The sequence below is a fragment of the Saccopteryx bilineata genome, chromosome 10 (genome assembly GCF_036850765.1).
Source record: "Saccopteryx bilineata isolate mSacBil1 chromosome 10, mSacBil1_pri_phased_curated, whole genome shotgun sequence".
Classification (NCBI taxonomy): Eukaryota; Metazoa; Chordata; class Mammalia; order Chiroptera; family Emballonuridae; genus Saccopteryx; species Saccopteryx bilineata.
This window is the reverse complement of record NC_089499.1, coordinates 53,163,580-53,180,994: the sequence shown is the minus strand read 5'-3', so window position 1 is coordinate 53,180,994 and position 17,415 is coordinate 53,163,580. Positions and strand designations below refer to the sequence as shown.

General features: G+C 37.5%; 1 protein-coding gene across 2 annotated transcripts in view; it reads left to right on the top strand.

The window, feature by feature from the left end:
* Positions 1-14,264, top strand: part of GRM7 (glutamate metabotropic receptor 7) — a 1,011,140-nt gene extending 996,876 nt beyond the window's left edge. Inside the window, exon 9 of one of the 2 annotated variants that reach the window (XM_066245502.1) lies at positions 13,087-14,264. In XM_066245502.1, coding sequence (XP_066101599.1) covers positions 13,087-13,269 — 183 coding nt within the window. In that variant the 3' untranslated portion in view covers positions 13,270-14,264. The remainder of the gene's footprint in view (positions 1-13,086) is intronic. The other variant, XM_066245501.1, reaches the window with a different exon arrangement.
* Positions 14,265-17,415: the final 3,151 nt, after the last annotated feature.

Below are 17,415 nucleotides of genomic sequence, written 5' to 3'. Positions count from 1 at the left end.
CATAAAAGCAGGGACTGTACAACATGCCTGAGTGTCTGACACATAGTAGGTGCTCAATAAATGTGTTGAATTGCACTGGACCAGCAATGGTTCAAGGATGGAGAGTATTTCCCTACTATTGTGCCACTGGGCTTTAACCAAGCACATTGTAAACTCTTAGCACTAGTTGAATAACTGAATAAAAGAATGAATGAATGGACTGTGAATCTCTGAGCCCCAAATAATAGCAAGGCCTGCATTTTAGCTAGAGCTGTTCATCCAGGAACACTAAGTACCACTCTGCTACCATTCTATCACAATTGACTTATTTGTAACATTATTCTTAAGACAGACTTTGATGCACAGCTCCAATCTAGAATGCATCATTGCACTCCATCTATAATATGCTCCAGAATGCTCACATCCCTAACATAATGAAATTGCAAGATGCACAAAAGCTTTTCAATGCCCAGGCAAAATGCATTGCATGAAAAAGTAGAAATCTTTGAAGCAGTAATTTAGTCCAGTCTTTTTTTCCAAGGCAAAACCTATCCAGCCTCAAATTACCCAGATTTTAACTTGGCTACGCTTAAAGATGTTTCAAAACAGATGCAGTCTCTTTGCTTCAAATACACCTTCTAAGAACTTTGTAAACCTCTGCTTGATGCTTTACATCTTAAAGTACAAATCAGGTTTTTTTCAAAGAAACACTTGAATGTTCATTGAATGTTTTCATGGCAGAATTGAAAATTGGTTTGTCAATTTTAGCCAGGGGGTTTTGATCCTCCTTAGCTGTTAAAATTGGGGATGGGGGATGCTGTGGTTTAAAAGTTATAGGTGATATCTGAGGAGTAACAGAATAGTTAGCTTTGTACACAATAGCACCAAGAAGGACATAGGAAAAAAAAGATGACAAAGTTCCCCAGGTTTGGGGGGGTTCTTTTTGTTTGGTGGTCTGTTTCTCTCCTAAGATCCCCCAAGACCTGACTATGAGAAGACAGGAGACCCTCTCTAGCAAATATTCAAACAAGATTAAGCATTTCTTACATAGCATATGTACTACACACTTCCTAGGCATTAGGGAAATAATGGCCTCTTCTATCCTGACACTCACAGAGAGTGCTCACATGGGAGGCACGCGTGAGAAATAAATGATTCACCCTGGTTGTGTTAAGTATGATAAAAGAAAAGTAGAAGGCTATGGAAACCCGATCCTGTCTGGAGGAGGTCAGGAAAGGCTTCCAGAGCAAGTGACTTTGGAAACTACAGCCGAGTGAGGGGCAGGAGACAACCAGTAAAGGAAGAGAGGCAGCTCACACTACAGGGAGGGGACACCCGGAGTGACAATTCTGCTTCAAAACCATTGATGGCTTCTCCATGGCCTCCCAACTACAGCAAGTCCTGGCATAACATTTCATTCAACATTGTTTCAGTACAGTATAGATGAGAAAAAGAATTGGTTCTGGCCAGGGCCATTGTCTGTGCAGAGCTTACACATCCTCGCCACCTCTGCATGGACTCCCCTGAGGACCTACTTTCCTTCCACATTTCAAAGACATGCATGTGGGGTGAACTGGTGTGCCTGACTTGTCGCAGGATAAATGAGTGTTAGGGTGAGTGCTCTGGGATGGAAGGGCACCCTGTCTGGATTGGGGTCCCATCTTGTGCCCTGAGTGGTAAAGAGAAGCTTCAACCACCTGACCTTGAATTGCAATAAATGGGCTGGAAAATCATTATCTTTTATTAATCTTTCTTAAATGTATGGATAACTCACTTTTATTTTAATGTTCAATATTAGAAGTGTTTTGGGTCTTTATTTAGAAGTTTGGTGATATTTTTGTAACCATAGAAACTAAACTCTTGTGTATGTCAAGTAACCTAGGGTAAAGTTGGTTTTATTATATATCACTTTGCTTAATGTCACAGCTTTGGAGAACCTATCAAATATGTGAAGTAAGGACTTACTACACCACTGCCTTTATTTGGCATTCAAGGCCTTTTACAGGGCCTTCATTTGGAAGCTAAATAACCATAAGAACCATGTCTTCTCCATCACTATATCTCCAGTACTTTGACGTTAAATATGTACACACATATTTAATGAAGCGATAATCTGGCCCCTCCTACCCGCAAGCCCAAGTCCCAGCACGCTGACTCCCCTCCCTAGGCACCTGGTTGGAAACACAGCACGCTGTTACCGGACTATAGCCTTCCTACATTCTCTCATTTTTCATCATCCAGATCGAACGCCCATATCATTTAGAAGCCTTCCCAAACATAGTATTTAGTACATTGTCAATCAAGACAAAATTAATTATCCCTTACAAAATATCTTTCAGCACTTATCACAGGTGCTGTAATTATTTCTCCCACTATTACACAAGTTCCAAGAAACAGGGACGTATCTGACTCATTTCTCTGTCCTTGGGTAAAAATGGGGCAACACTTGGTACATTTCTCCTAAGGTTTTCTAGGTGGCTGTGTCTTCATTCTCTCAACTAAATTGCTGTTGTCTGACAATATGGTGGACTTGTACCAGCAGCTTCAACCCCCATCATCAACTGAACAGCCTCCCTCACTTGATACTGGTTATGGGTGCCAATTTACTTTGGGTTTGCTCTCAATGTGAGCCTAGTGTATGACTACATACCTTATCCTTATCACATTAAGTAGATGGAAAAAAAATACAAAGAAAATGCCAACGCCTTGCTGATGACACATGGCAGCAATCTATGAGTTAAGTATAATTTGACTATACAATAAATGAGAAAGGAACAAATTGCAGAAATCCAAGCTTGTTCTGCAAGGTTAGTGTCTATCACAGTGACTGAAATTTAGTATGTGTTAAATGATATCTTGTGAGATGGCTGGCTGGATAGATGGACAGAAATTCAGATATTGGGGTTTTTGCAACTAAATTAGAATGAATGGTGATTTGGAATCCTGAGTTGTTTGACCAATGATTATATTTTTACCCCTGCCATCTTCTTGTGCCAAGAAGTCTAACTAACATGTAGATAAGCAGATTATTGTAGATTCTGGAGTGGGGCTAAGGAGATATAGAAAGGTCTCATTTTTTTTTTAGTTCAGAGTAACATGAAAAACAATGAATGACTCATTTTTTGGTAATCATGTTCTTCATTCTTGTTCTTTTTGCATCTTTTTGGTTGAGTAACATGCTACTCTTAGATGATAGGCAATTATTAAAAGATTTAGGAGAAATCATTATAAAACAAAGTATTTAAAAAAAACTCAAAGTACAAAAAGTTTACTAGCCTATTTGAAATCCTGGGTGAGAACTAATAGTTGAAGGCAGTATTTACTTTTTTGTCTTTAAGTGGTAGGATAGGGAAATTTACTGATGCAACCAACTGGCAGGAAGTAGGTCACTGATTACAGAATAACTAAAAGTATTTTCTAGTTTTACTAAGTGCAAACCATAATGTGAAGAATCCCTTCCAGTTGAAATATTTATAGTGACAACTCTAAATTGTGGTTGACAGGGAAGCATTACTGGGGTAAGGGCAGACACTACTTAGAATGAGTTCATAGGTAGGTCAGTTTGGACAAAGTTTGATCAGGTAATAAACCAGTATTCCAAAGTTTGGTCAGCTTTATAAATGGCTAAAGTGATAGGCAGGATTAAAAGTTAAGAAATAAGAGGATTCCAAGATGGCTGAGTAGGTAGAAATTACACTCACCTCTTCCTGGCACAAAACCAGATTTATAGCTAAATTATAGAGAAATCAACCTGAATAACCAACTGAAGGCTAGCAGAACAGAACTATTATAACCAAGGGTTTACAGATGAAGCACTTAGAGACTAGTACGCAGCAGGGAGATAAGGAAAGGGCTGACCCTCTGCACCCACATGCATCAGTGGAGAAATCAAAGGAATAACTCAACTGAAAAATGCTACCCTCCCCCCAGGAGTATGAGGTCTCAATCCATGCCAGGATTCCCAACCCACAGTACCAGAGCTGGAAATAAAAGCCTACATAGCATCAGGTGGTGAAAGTCAGTGGGGATTCAGTCTGCTGGCAGAGAAAAGAGTCTGCTAGAGACCAAGATGTAATCTTCCCAGGGTTGACAGATATTCCATGCAGATGGAAACAAAAAAGGCTAGGGTAGAATACTTATATCGACAAAACAGACTTCAAAACAAAGACCATAACAAGAGACAAAGAAGGACATTAAACAATATTAAAATGATAAATCCAACAAGATAGATATAACCTTTGTAAATATAAAGATATATACACCTAACATGGGAACACCTAAATATAAATAGAAAATCTTGGTTGGATATAATGGGAGATATTGACAGCAATACAGTCATAGTAGGGGATTTTAATACCCTAGTGACACAATAGATAGATCTTTCAAATAAAATATCAATAAGGCAACAGTGACCTTAAATGACACACTGGACCAGATGGGTTTAATAGATATTTACAGATTAGTTGATCCCAAAACAGCATTGTATAGATGTATTCAAGAACACACAAAATATTCTCTAGGATAGACCACATATTAGAACATAAAATCACTCCTAATAAATTCAAGAAGATTGAAGTTTTGTCAAGCATATTCACTGACCACAATGGTATAAAACTAGAAGTCAATTATAATAAGAAACAACAACAACCTGGAAAACACTCTAACACATGGAGGCTAAATAACACGTCAATAAATAATGAATGAGTCAACAATGAAATCCAGGAAGAAATCAAATTACCTGGAAACAAATGAAAATGAACAGATACCAAACAAAAACTGCGGGACACAGCAAGAGCAGTCTTGAGAGGAAACTCATGGCATCACAGATCTACCTCGAGGCAAATCTCAAACAATCTAACCTTGCAGCTAAAAGTACTAGAAAAAGAACAATAAAGTTCAGAGTAAGTAGAAAAATGAAAATAATAAAGATCAGAAAGGAAATAAAAGACATAGAGACTGAAAAAACAATACAAAGGATCAATAAAACCAAGAATTGGTTCTTTGAAAAAATAAACATGATTGATCCACCTTTAACCAGACTTACCAAGAAAAAAGAAGGAGCACTCAAATAAATAAAATAAGAAATTAAAGAGGAGAAGTAACAACTGACACCACAAAAATACAAAGGATTATAAGAAAAATTATGAACAACTATATGCCAACAAGTTGGACAGCCTTGGTGAAAAGCATAAATTTCTAAAAATATACAATCTCACAAAATGGAATCAGGAAAACCCAGAGAATATGAATAGACCAAATACAACTAATAAAATCAAAGCAGTAATAAAAACCCTCAGCAAACAAAAGTTCTGGACTGGATGGCTTCACAGGCAAATTTTACTAAACATTCAAAGAAGAACTAATAATACCCATGCTTCTCATATTATTCCAGAAACCTCAAGAGGAGGGGAGACTCCTAAGCTCATTTTATGAAGCCAGCTTTATTCTAATAATAAAACCATATTGAGCAAAAAAGGCTGAGAGAGAGATTGACTGACTTATGGACACAGACAAGAGTGTGGTCATATTGGGGGATTTGGGAGAGCTGGAGAAGTATATAGGGGTGATAAATGGTAATGGATGAAGACCTGACTTGGTGGGCTGAACATATTATGCAGAGTACGGATATCTGTTGGATACATGAAACCTATATAATATTGTTAACCAGTGTCACCCCAATAAATTCAATTAAAAATAAATTTAAAAAGGAAAATATGGGCCAATATTCCCGATGAATATAAATATTAAAATCCTCAACAAAATTTTAGCAAACTAGATGTAGCCATACATTAAAAAGGTCATAAACCATGATCTAGAGAAATCTATTCCAGGAATACAAGGTTGGTACAATATTCAAAAATCAATAAACATAATAGACCACATAAACAAAATAAAGGTTTAAAAACTACATCATTATATCAATAGAGGCGGCAAAAGCCTTTGACAAAATCTAGCATCCATTTATGAAAAAAAACTCTCAGCAAAGTGGGAATAGAAGGAACATACTTCAATATAATAAAGGCCACACATAACAAACAAACAGCCAACATCACACTCAATGGGCAAAAACTACAAGTGTTTCCCTTAAAGTCAGGAACGAGACAGGAATGTCTGCTTTCACTTATTCAGCACAGAACTGGAAATTCTAGCCATAACAACCAGATAAGAAATAAAAATAAAAGGTATCCAAATTGGAAAGGAAGAAGTAAAACTTATTATTTGCAGATGACATGATACTATATATAAAAATTCCTAAAAAGATTCCACCAAAAACCGATTAGTACTGATAAATGAACTTGGTAAACTAGGTAAACTAATAGAATACAAAATAAATATCCAGAAAACAATTGCCTTTTCATACACTGATAATTATTAAAGAAACTAAAAAGGAATCCCATTTACATTGCATAAAAGAAATAATAAGCTACCTAGGAATAAATTTAGCCAAGGATGCAAAGACCTGTATTTGGAAAACTATAGGATACTGAAGAAATTTAGGAAGATACAAATAAGTGGAAGCATCTTGTTCATGTATAGAAAGAATTAACATCATTCATGTCCATACTACCCAAAGTAATCTATAAATTCAATACAATTTCTATCAAGATACCAAAGGTATATTTCATAGACTAGAAAAAAATATTCCAAATTTTATATGAAACCACAAAGGATCCCAAATAGCCACAGCAATTTTGAGAAAAAAATAAGTTGAAGGAATCATGTCACCTACTATCAAACTATACTACAGGCCATAGTAATCAAAACAGCCTGGTACTGGCATAAAAACAGACATGTAGGTCAATGGAACAAAATTGAGAACCCAGAAATTAACCCATACCTATGTGGTTAATTAATATTTGACAAAGGAGGTAAAAATATATAACAAGGTTAAAATAGTCTATTCAATACATGGTATTTGGAAAATTAGACAAATACATGCAAAAAAATATATAAATAAACTACTTCACTTTCTTACATCATACACAAGAATAAAGTCAAAATGGATTAAAGACTTAAAACCATAAAAATTCTAGAAGAAAAAACACAATGCAATTAATAGTTCAAATGCTATAGCACTGTTTACCTGAAACCTATGTACTCTTATTGATCAATGTTACCCTATTACATTTAATTTCTAAATTAAAAAAAATAAAAACAAAGGGAAAAAAAGAAAAAGAAACCATCAAAATTCTAGAAGTAAACAATGGCAGGAAAATCTCTGACATTTCTCTTAGCGGTATTTTTTCTGATATATCTCCTTGGACAGGGGAAACAAAATAAATAAATAAACAAATTTGACTACATCAAACTAAAAAGATTCTGTACAGCAAAGGAAACCACCCACAAAATGAAAAGACAATCCACTGAACAGGAGAACATATTCACCAATGAAACATTTGATAAGAAGTTAATTTACAAATTTATAAAAATTTACACAACTCAACACCAAAAAAACCAAACAACCCACTTTAATAAATGGGCAAAGGACCTGAATAGACACTTCTCCAAAGAGGACATACAATGGCCTATAGACATATGAAAAGATGCTTGATGTTACTAATCATCAGACATGCGAATTAAAACCACAATGAAATAACACCTCACAATTGTGAGAATGGCTGTCATCAATAAATCCACAAATGAAAACTACTGGCGAGGATGTGGAGAAAGGGAACCCTTGTGCACTGTCAGTTGGAATGCAGATTGGTGCAGCCACTGTAGAAAACATTATGGAGTTTCCTCAAAAATTTAAAAATGAAACTGCCTATGACCCAGTTATTCTACTTCTGGGAATATATCTAAAGAAACTCAAAACACTAATTTGAAAGAATATATGCACCCACATGTTCACTTCAGTGTTATTTACAATAGCCTAGATTTGTAAGCAGCTCAAGTGCCCATCAGTAGAAGAGTATATAAAATAGCTATGGTACATTTACATAACAGAATAATACTAGGCTGTAAAAAAGAAGAAAATCTTACCTTTTATGAGAACATGGATAGACCTGGATATTATTATGCTAAGTGAAAAAAGCCAGTCAGAGAAAGAACTACCAAATTATCTCATATAGATATAAATCTAGTGAACAAAATAAACTAACAAATAAAACAGAAACAGACTCAGATACTAAAAACAGAGTGACAGCTGTCAGAGAAAGGTAGTTGGGGTCCTGGTGAAAAAGATGAAGGGATTAAGCAATAAAAACCCCCCAAAAAACAAACAAAAAAACAAAAACAGACATAGACAACAGCAGGAAGATTGCCAGAGGAAAAGGACGGTGAGGAGAGTGGGCAGAGGGCAAAGGCGGGGATAAATGCTGGCGGACAGAGACTTGACTTTGGGGGGTGACTGCACAGTGTAGCACGCAGATGATGTATTGCCGTTGGACACTTGAAACCTGTATTATTAACCAATGTCACCCCAATAAATTCAAGTGGGAGAGTTAAATAACCAAATGTATACTATTTCAAAAAGTATGTTCTTGTATAGTACAAAGGGATCTGCTAAAAAACGAGGCTATAGAATTGAATAAGTTTGGAGAACAGTCCAAATAGTACCACAGAGTTGCAAACTGACAACCTAGAGACTGGCCTCTTTCCTTTGACTTACTAAATATTTTAACATGATTTTTATTCTTCCACTAAAAAGAGGCATTCCTAATGCCCAGAAATAATACCTGCTCAACATATGAAAAATGAATTGTGAGATAAAATTTTCAACAAGTGAAATTTTACTTACAAATATAGAAGTCTACCTCCTCCTCAAAAGCAGGAATATCTGACTAAATTGAGGCAACATCCCACAGTGATTATGCTGTTTAAATGGGCAGGTGTTTTCTAATTCATCATGGTCTATACTTTTCCTTAACATCTTACCCTTGGTGCACTTCAATTATTTATAATATGTGCCCAGCTGCTATAGAGAATTCCTACTTAGATAATCAAAAAGCACATCATTACATTAAAGGTTCTGAGAAGTCCTACACATGTCCATGTAACATGTGAAAAGGTGTCTCAGGTATATACATAGTAATGAAATTTCTGAGTCAATGGTATGCATATCTTCAGTTGTTCCACGTATTTTCAAGTTGTTTTCCCATGTGACGGTTCCAGCTACATTCCTACCAGTGTGGCCTAAAAATCCCCATATCTTTCCCTCTCAGCAACAGTTGGTGTCTGTATACTTTTATTTTGTAACAGTATGGACATGAAATACTACCTCATATTTGTTTTAATTCTCATCTCTCTGATAAGGCTGAATAATTTTCATTTATCTTTTTATCTACAAATTCCCTCTTTATATCTTCCATTTTTGAAAATAATTAATCCATTTTCAAATTAGTTTGCTTTTTATTTATTAATTTGTATTAGTGTAAAATATTTGGATGTCAATCTTTTGTCAGTTTAAATCATTGCAAATTATTCCTCCTGCTGTATATAGCTTTGTCATTTAACTTTATCAATGATGGGTTTGTTTAGATACCATCTACTCCATCATTATTTCTTATTGAAAACAATTAGGATGTAGGGCCAATCGGTAGAAAAGAGTTACAGAAATGTTGCTATGTGTTTACAAGAAAACTATACAGTAACCATGATTACTAAGTGACAGAAATAAGTCTGCAAATCATAATATTATATGAAAAACAGATTGTCAATGGATATGCATGGAATTATACTATGTTTTTGTATAATTTAGAAAACACAAAGCAATACTATCTAGAGTTTATGGGCACAGCACATGCAGCAGGAGTATGAAACCACCTGAGGAAGGAGGCAAACCAACATCGGAGTAATAGCTCTAGTGGGTGGAGGAGGGATGGAGGATTAGTGGTGGATTGGCAGTGGGGAGGGGGAAGTGGGAGGGGTTTCCACTACATTTCATTTCCTCTGGATGGACAGAGGGGCACCCAAAACACAGATGTCAATGCATTAACATGTGTCATATTCTGGGCTTGATATATAATTGTTTTTACCTTTTGTGGCTATTTTGACTCACTTCATATATACATATGCATATATCTATACACAGATATTTAATATTTTGTTAAAGATTGCTCAGGAAACAGCCCTGGCCCGTTGGCTCAGTGGTAGAGCGTCAGCCTGGCGTGTGGATGTCCTAGGTTTGATTCTTGGCCAGGGCACACAGGAGAAGCGCCCATCTGCTATTTCTTACCCATGACAACTGTCTTGTCTCCATTTTTTCTTTGCTCCCTGTAATCCGGGTTACAAGAGTTCCACAGACCACACTTTGAGAAATGGAGGCTTCGTCAGAAAAAACAACAGCTCAGAAAAAGTGAAAGAGAAAACAACCAGCTCACTGAAGTTAATGTCAAGTTGAATATGATTTTGACCAACACCAAGAATAAGTTGGAATGTGTGACCTTTTTTAAGTAGCAATGGTACATTAGTAATTCAAAAGCCAGCATTCACACAGTGACTTATTGTAGACATTTACTCTTCAAGATACCTGACTTGGAGAACTACTGATGTAGATAACTGTAAAAAAATTCAGGAGGGAGCATACCTGCTCTTTAAAACTTATCATTTCACAAGAAAAAAAAATTATAGCTATTTCAAAATAAAAAAGTATATTTTCTTAGCAAGCATTTTACTGCACAACTATTTTGAGCTGCACAATTTCCTCTCCTAGGCCATAAACCATACTGCTATTCAAATAAATGGAAGTACTGGATTCTATATAGGCACTTTATTTATTCATACAGCTAGAATGCTTTAATAACAAACACTCTAATACATTGGACATTGCTGAAAAGTGCTGAAAAGTACTGAAAAGTATGCAAATTGCCATCTTAGGATATGCACACCCTTATATCATTTTGCAGTAATGTTTCAAAGCTATTCTGAGATGACACCATGCACTGAGGCTAATTGTCTGTATAGAATTTTGTTGTTTAAAAATACATTTATGCATTATGTTGCCAACTGAGAAACTGGTATTTCATACCTTCATGCTATTCACAGCTCACAGGGTGACAACTATTCTACCCATTTTACGACGGCTCAGAGAAGTTCGGTGTCATAGGACTGATCTAGGTCACACCTCAGGTGCCAGAGCTGAATCAGAAGCTGGGGGTGTGGCCCCAGACCCCTCCTTTATGAACTGGGGATGACAAACAGCACTCACCTGAAGGCTACTTGAGAACACAAGATAATTCATGCCAAGCATCACTGAATTTCTATTACTATCATCACTTCTAATTTTTTTAAATATAACCTCATCTTGATTACAGTTTAATGCAGACCAATGCTCAGCTTTATAACTCAAGGGCAATATTTTCTAACTTGCCAATTGTTTTTTTCAGCAAAGACTCTCCAGAGTGCTTGGTGTGTTAAAGTAACTTGTTTGAGGCATTCCAAATGTTTTGCATTTTTTGCTAGTCAGTTATGCTTACATAGAAAACAATCTTGATGTATCACACAGTAAACGTGGACTCAGATATTTAGGTCAGTACAAGCTTCTGGGTTGGTTTGTTTTTCCCCCTATGTCCTGAGGAAAATTAATACCTCGTCATTTGACAAGACATGCTGTGACTATTTCTTGTAACTGTCAGTTGGCATTTTCTAGCTATGACAATGTAAATAGGCTGCAGAGTAAGAGGAAAAGAAAGCATTTTCAGAAAGTTTTTCTCCTTATATTCACACCAAGCATGTTGAAGACAATGAAGGCTATGACAACACAGGGTCCCTTCTTAGAAGACACAGGAATAACTGAAGTCATGTGTTTATTGACTGAGAATGCATCATGACCAGTCTCATGATCAGATTTTCCACGGAACCTAAATTTCATGTAATTATATTTTCCCTTTAATTCCAGCTAATTAATACAATAGAATTTATTAGAGAAAAAAGTCTTCAAAAATAAGAATTTTCCAGGAGTGTCCAAATTTTGAATCCAGAAAATAAGATTCCTTTTTGTCTAGTTAGATGCGCTATAAGCACCTGTCACACACTGGCTGCACTCCTCCGGGTTCAGATAGAAACAGTCCCTCAGTACATTATTATGGCTTTACTGCTCCTCTAAATTCATATAAAAATCCCTACTGAAGAGTTCTGGAAGAATTTTTGCTACCTGTTTGTGTTAAGTAAATGGTACTATTTAGAAGCTAAGAACAGGAAGCCATCTGTAAATGCCACATGACAGTTACTTTGCATCTAACTGAAGCAGACGCAAAACTACTCAGCTTTAATGCATAAAGAACATATCACATCACGGCAATTATGTGACTTGGTATTGAGAACCAGCACATAAAGCAAGGTCATACACCTCGGGATTTTGGTGTCTGTGCCCAGCGCGTGCACAGGAAAGGGTCTGATGTGCTCATCACCTGCTCATCAGTGCCTGGCCTCGGGTCTGGCAGATGGTAGGCAATTGAAATGTATCTACCGAATGAATGATTAAGTTAATAAGTGAATGAGTGAAGTCGAAATCACTGTACCAAACAGTAAAAAATTATTTATTCTACATTTAAGAAAAAAAATGTAGGCTATATTGAGACACTTGCAAGATTTAAGGAGCTTCAAATCTTGATGAAAATAGTTCTGCAAATTACCGTTTACAATTTACTACGATAACACAATAAAAGTCAATTTATAGTACGTTGACTCTGTGAATCAGAATTAAAGAAGGCACTTTGGTTGACCTACTCTTTAGGCACCTTAAGTGAATTCCAGAGATGCAGGACAGATCTTTCCCATGCAAAGGCCATTTATGATACGAGATCTGGGAGAAGGTCACGCAACAAAATACAACGCAACCTGAGTGGGCTGCTTAAGCTTAGAGTCGACTAATTAGAAAATATGATTTCCGTGGGTAAACTTACTAATGTTACAAAATAGTGAAGAAAATTGGAGACATCTCAGAATAAAGAAACTCAGCTGGTCGAAGACTTGCTGGGCCTCCTTCCATATTTTAGTGGACAAAGCCTTAGGAAGAGTCATAGGAGTCCAAAGTGAGGTGCATGTTCCTCAGGGGTGCCTTGTCCCGTGGTGACTGGGCACACAAGTCATCACTGATCTAAGTCTGCGTCTACCTTTGTAGATCGGATCTTTGTCACAACTGACTTTGTCACATTTTTCTTTCAGGCCCTGCTGCAAAAAAGAAGTATGTCAGTTATAATAACCTGGTTATCTAAGTTGTTCCATTCCATGGAACCACGGAGGAGGAAGCCCTCAGTTATTTCGTCACCCAGCCTGGCACAGGGCTCTTTTGGTCCTGCCTGCTGCCCAGCACTGGAGGAGCGTCCCCAGCCAGGAGACCAACATTAGAGGAGCCAAGTGTCCTCCACGCTGCTTTATGAAATAGTCCTACTTTATCTTGGCTTAATAAGTCACTGGCATCAGCACTGCCAACTTGGCTGCATTTTTGGACCTTCCCTACCCAAGGGAGCGTTGAGACTCAAGTCCCCCCAGGCTCTCTGCGACGAACCAGCGAGAGCTACAGCGACTGTTTGGGGGCTGACCTGTCTTTCTACGTATGTACCTCCAGGTTGCAAGGTTTTGAAATTTTCTGTACAGTTTGTGAGGACTTTTGCACTTTGCCATCCAATGTTGTACCTTGGTTCACTGTTTGTTTTCGAATGCCCTGTTTTCATTGAGCCCTGATCTCTCAGACGGCGAAGTATTTGGGAACATTTTAAAACAATTAAAATTTCAGCAGACTAAAAAACTAAATTTAAATCACATATGTACATGATTGTATAATTATAATTATAATACCGTGGCCAATCATGTTACTTTTTTCCCCTTAAAGACAAAAAGGATACTTAAAGACCAATAACTGTGCTGATAAAGTAGGTCCCACCTACCTATCATTGGTATGTGATAGGTCACACGAAAGGAAGTTATGGGCTGAACTGAATAGAGGTCTTGATCTTTGGAATGCATGCCAGTAATGTATTTTACAGTACATGTTAATGATATGTTCACTCTTTGTACTTGTGTTCTCTTCTGTTATTTTATTTAGGGTATCTGGATATTTTGCAATAATTTTAATAATGAGTAAGCTCTTTGGAGAAAAGAATATGGCTTTTTCACGTCTTGAGGTTTTGTTCATGCCCCCTCTGACTGACAGTGTGATAAGGACTTTAAAAAAAAAAGCATGTATGTTTTTTACTGTTTGTAATAAGTACTTTCGTTAATCTTGCTGCTTATGTGCCAATTTAGTGGAAAAACACCCTTGCTGAAAAATTCCTTCTTTCCATTCTCTTTCAATTCTGTGATATTGTCCAAGAATGTATCAATAAAATACTTTGGTTAACTTTTTTATTTTCTGCAATAAGTATTTTTAGTTGTCTATCCCCTTTTAGTTATAGTCTGTTTCACAAAATCTGAAGTTAGGGAACAAACTCAAACTGGTCCTTAGCTCACAGCTAAAGCTGCCCTGAAATGCATATTAAAAACCCAGAGGTCCAAAGTCTCTCAGGGAAAAGAAGCTGTCCAAAGCCCATGCATTGTGTTTTTTCATAATTGAGGTAGAAATCTGATAACCCTAGGATATGTACTCAGCCATTTACCTATAAAAAAATAGCAAAAGTGCTGGAGAAAAGAGAAAATAAAGAAACACTAGCTTCATTGAACAACAATCTGGGGACAATGTAGTGAATAGATAAAACAGCTCAGCAAAACTTAAAGTACATAAGTGAGTAAAGATAACCATTATAAAGCATTTGTCTATATTTGCAAACAGGTATGGTGCCATGCTGTTGATGGCAGCTTTAAGACTTGGGGTTCCCAAAACTCAACATTAGGAAATAACCTCATGTGTTGACTCAAAGTGACTTGGGTGTCAGAAGCACAAAATAATATCTATTTGCAGAGTGATATTAGTCCTTAGCACTCAGGGATGGAACCTCCAAATCCAAAATATATTTAAATGACCCACTGTGCATCTAACCATGACTAATTTTCTACTGTGACTAATAAAACCCATGCCTGACTCCACCTTTGGCATCGCTGACCTCTTCCTGCTGTCGCTCAGCTCCCTCGGCCCAAGTAATGTGTGTGCAAAGACTAGGAAATTTATTTCAACAGCAGACCAAGAAAAACGAGTATACCTCCCAGTTTACCCTATCCTTAAACACCCTTCACGTGGGAAAAAAATGTCAGTCAAGACATAATATGAACTTTGGATTATTTACATTTTCAAATTGCAGAGACAGACAACCTGCTATAAATCTTGGCCCCCTCTCCTGCTGGCTATCCATGGTGATGTTACATAAAAATTCAGAATCCTCCATTTCCTCAAATGGAAAATGAGTTAATATTATTACCTATCTCATAAGGTTAAGAGGGTTGAGAGATAAAATTCACACAAAGGGCTTGGGACAGTGCTTGGCACATGGCTACCTTGCTGTATGCATTAGTTGTGAAGACCACCGTTACCACTACTGCTGGTAGCACCAGCACTCATCAGGGTGGTTTATTTTTGTCTTAAAGATAAAATGAAGTGTACATGCCTCCCCATTCCAGACATGGAAAGAGAATCTGTATATAACACATGGGCAAGCCAGGCTGTCTTCCAGCTGTGTGATAGGATGAATTTGTTTCACAGCTAAGCTGCATAAGAGCCTATCCCAATTATTTAAATGTCTAACCAAGACTGCAGGGGAAATAGCCAAAGCAATGACACTGAGGACTGGAAAGAGCAGGTGGCCAAAGACCTCTGCTCTGTGGCTGGATCCTCAGGGCAGAACTGAAATAACAGCAATCATGCTCATCATAAGGATAACAGCTCAAGTCTCTATAGCACTATGTACAAGACATTGTTATTTATATACATTATGTATATAAATTATTTATATACATTATGTACTTTATATATTATAAACTTTGTCTATTATATGTATTACAACATATATTTTATAAATATTCATTTATATACTCTTCAAAATACAGTTCTAAAACATCTTCCACACCCCCATCACCAACACAGCAGTCACCACAGGACATATCTGTTATTGGAAAGCATTACCAGTAGCAGGCAACATAATGGGTGTCTACCCCCTCCACTCACACAGATTCCCTCTCCTTTTCTCAAATACACCAAACACCTCTAACTCCTCTTCTCTTCCTTAGCATTCTCCCCCCCCCCAAAAAAAAATAGCTGCATGATACTTCTTCTTCACTTATTTCTAGTTCATTCTTAACCATCATCATGCCAAAGGTCTTTTAGGACCCTATAGAACAGGGCAGTTGCCCATGCCCACATCAGAGTGAAAAGAAAAATAACCTTTCATCACCTGCTTTATTTTATTATTTTATTTTATTTTGTGAGCAAATGAGTGAGTGAGAGACAGACAGGTAGGGAGAGTTGAGAAGCATCAACTTATAGTTGCGGCACTTTAGTTGTTTATTGATTTCTTCTTATATGTGCCTCGAATGGGAGACTCCAGCTGAGCCAGTGACCCCTTGCTCAAGCCAGCATCCTTGGGCTTCCAGCCAGTGATCTTTGGGCTCAAGCCAGCAACCATGGGATTTTGAACAGGGGTTCTCAGTATCCCAGCTTAATGCTCTATCCACTGTGCCACCACCTGGTCAGGCCTGCTTTATTTTTCTTTAAAAAATTGGTTATTATTAGACTTTATAAATTTGATTTCTTGATCTTGTCAGTCCCCCCTGAAGTAACATCTAGGAGGTAAGACAGTCTCTGTTCTGCTCACTGTAATTCCCTAGCACTTAGAACAGTGCCTGACAAGTAGTGACCTATAAATATTTGTAAAGGAATCCATGAAAGAAAGAATAGATGGATGAAGTTAAAGAGCTCAAGAATCTTAAAGGAAGGCTGGAGGAGCCTGAGCCAGCGGTTGTAGCAGGCTCTGTGTGAGGGGGACTGGAGCGGGGTCCTTATGGACAGACAAGACTCAGGTCATCAATAGGAGGGGGAGAGAGTGAACACTTTCACACTCTGCCGGGGCAGTGAAGAAGAAAGCTACTGCTATTTGGTGAGGTTTCCTTTCAGGAAGTGATATAGACAGCTAGATATTCTACATCAGAAAGCCTTTCACGTGAAGGAGGAAGGGAGCCTCAGGGAGGTGGCAGATCAGGAAAGCACTGTGTCTGAACCAGAACACCTGGGTTCCAGCGCTAGCTCCCCCACTGCTCCGCTGTGCAAGCTCAGGCCGTGCGCGCGCTCCTGGAGCCCCGCGTCACCACACTTACAATGGGAGTAGAACATGGATTCAAGTCCTTTCATTAATCAGGCCACTCCATTTGAACTTGTTCCAGAATGTTAAGTGCACAATCAAAATGTGTTCAAGTCTGAACACAAAAATCTAACTGTTGGAGGTGATTGCTGGGGTGCAAGTGTAGAGGAATAATCACTTCTTCGCCGTCAATGTGATTAACTAAGAGACCCAGCAGGGCTTCTGGCCACCACTTCACACACATAAGGGCAATTAGGCTCCAAACGGACTA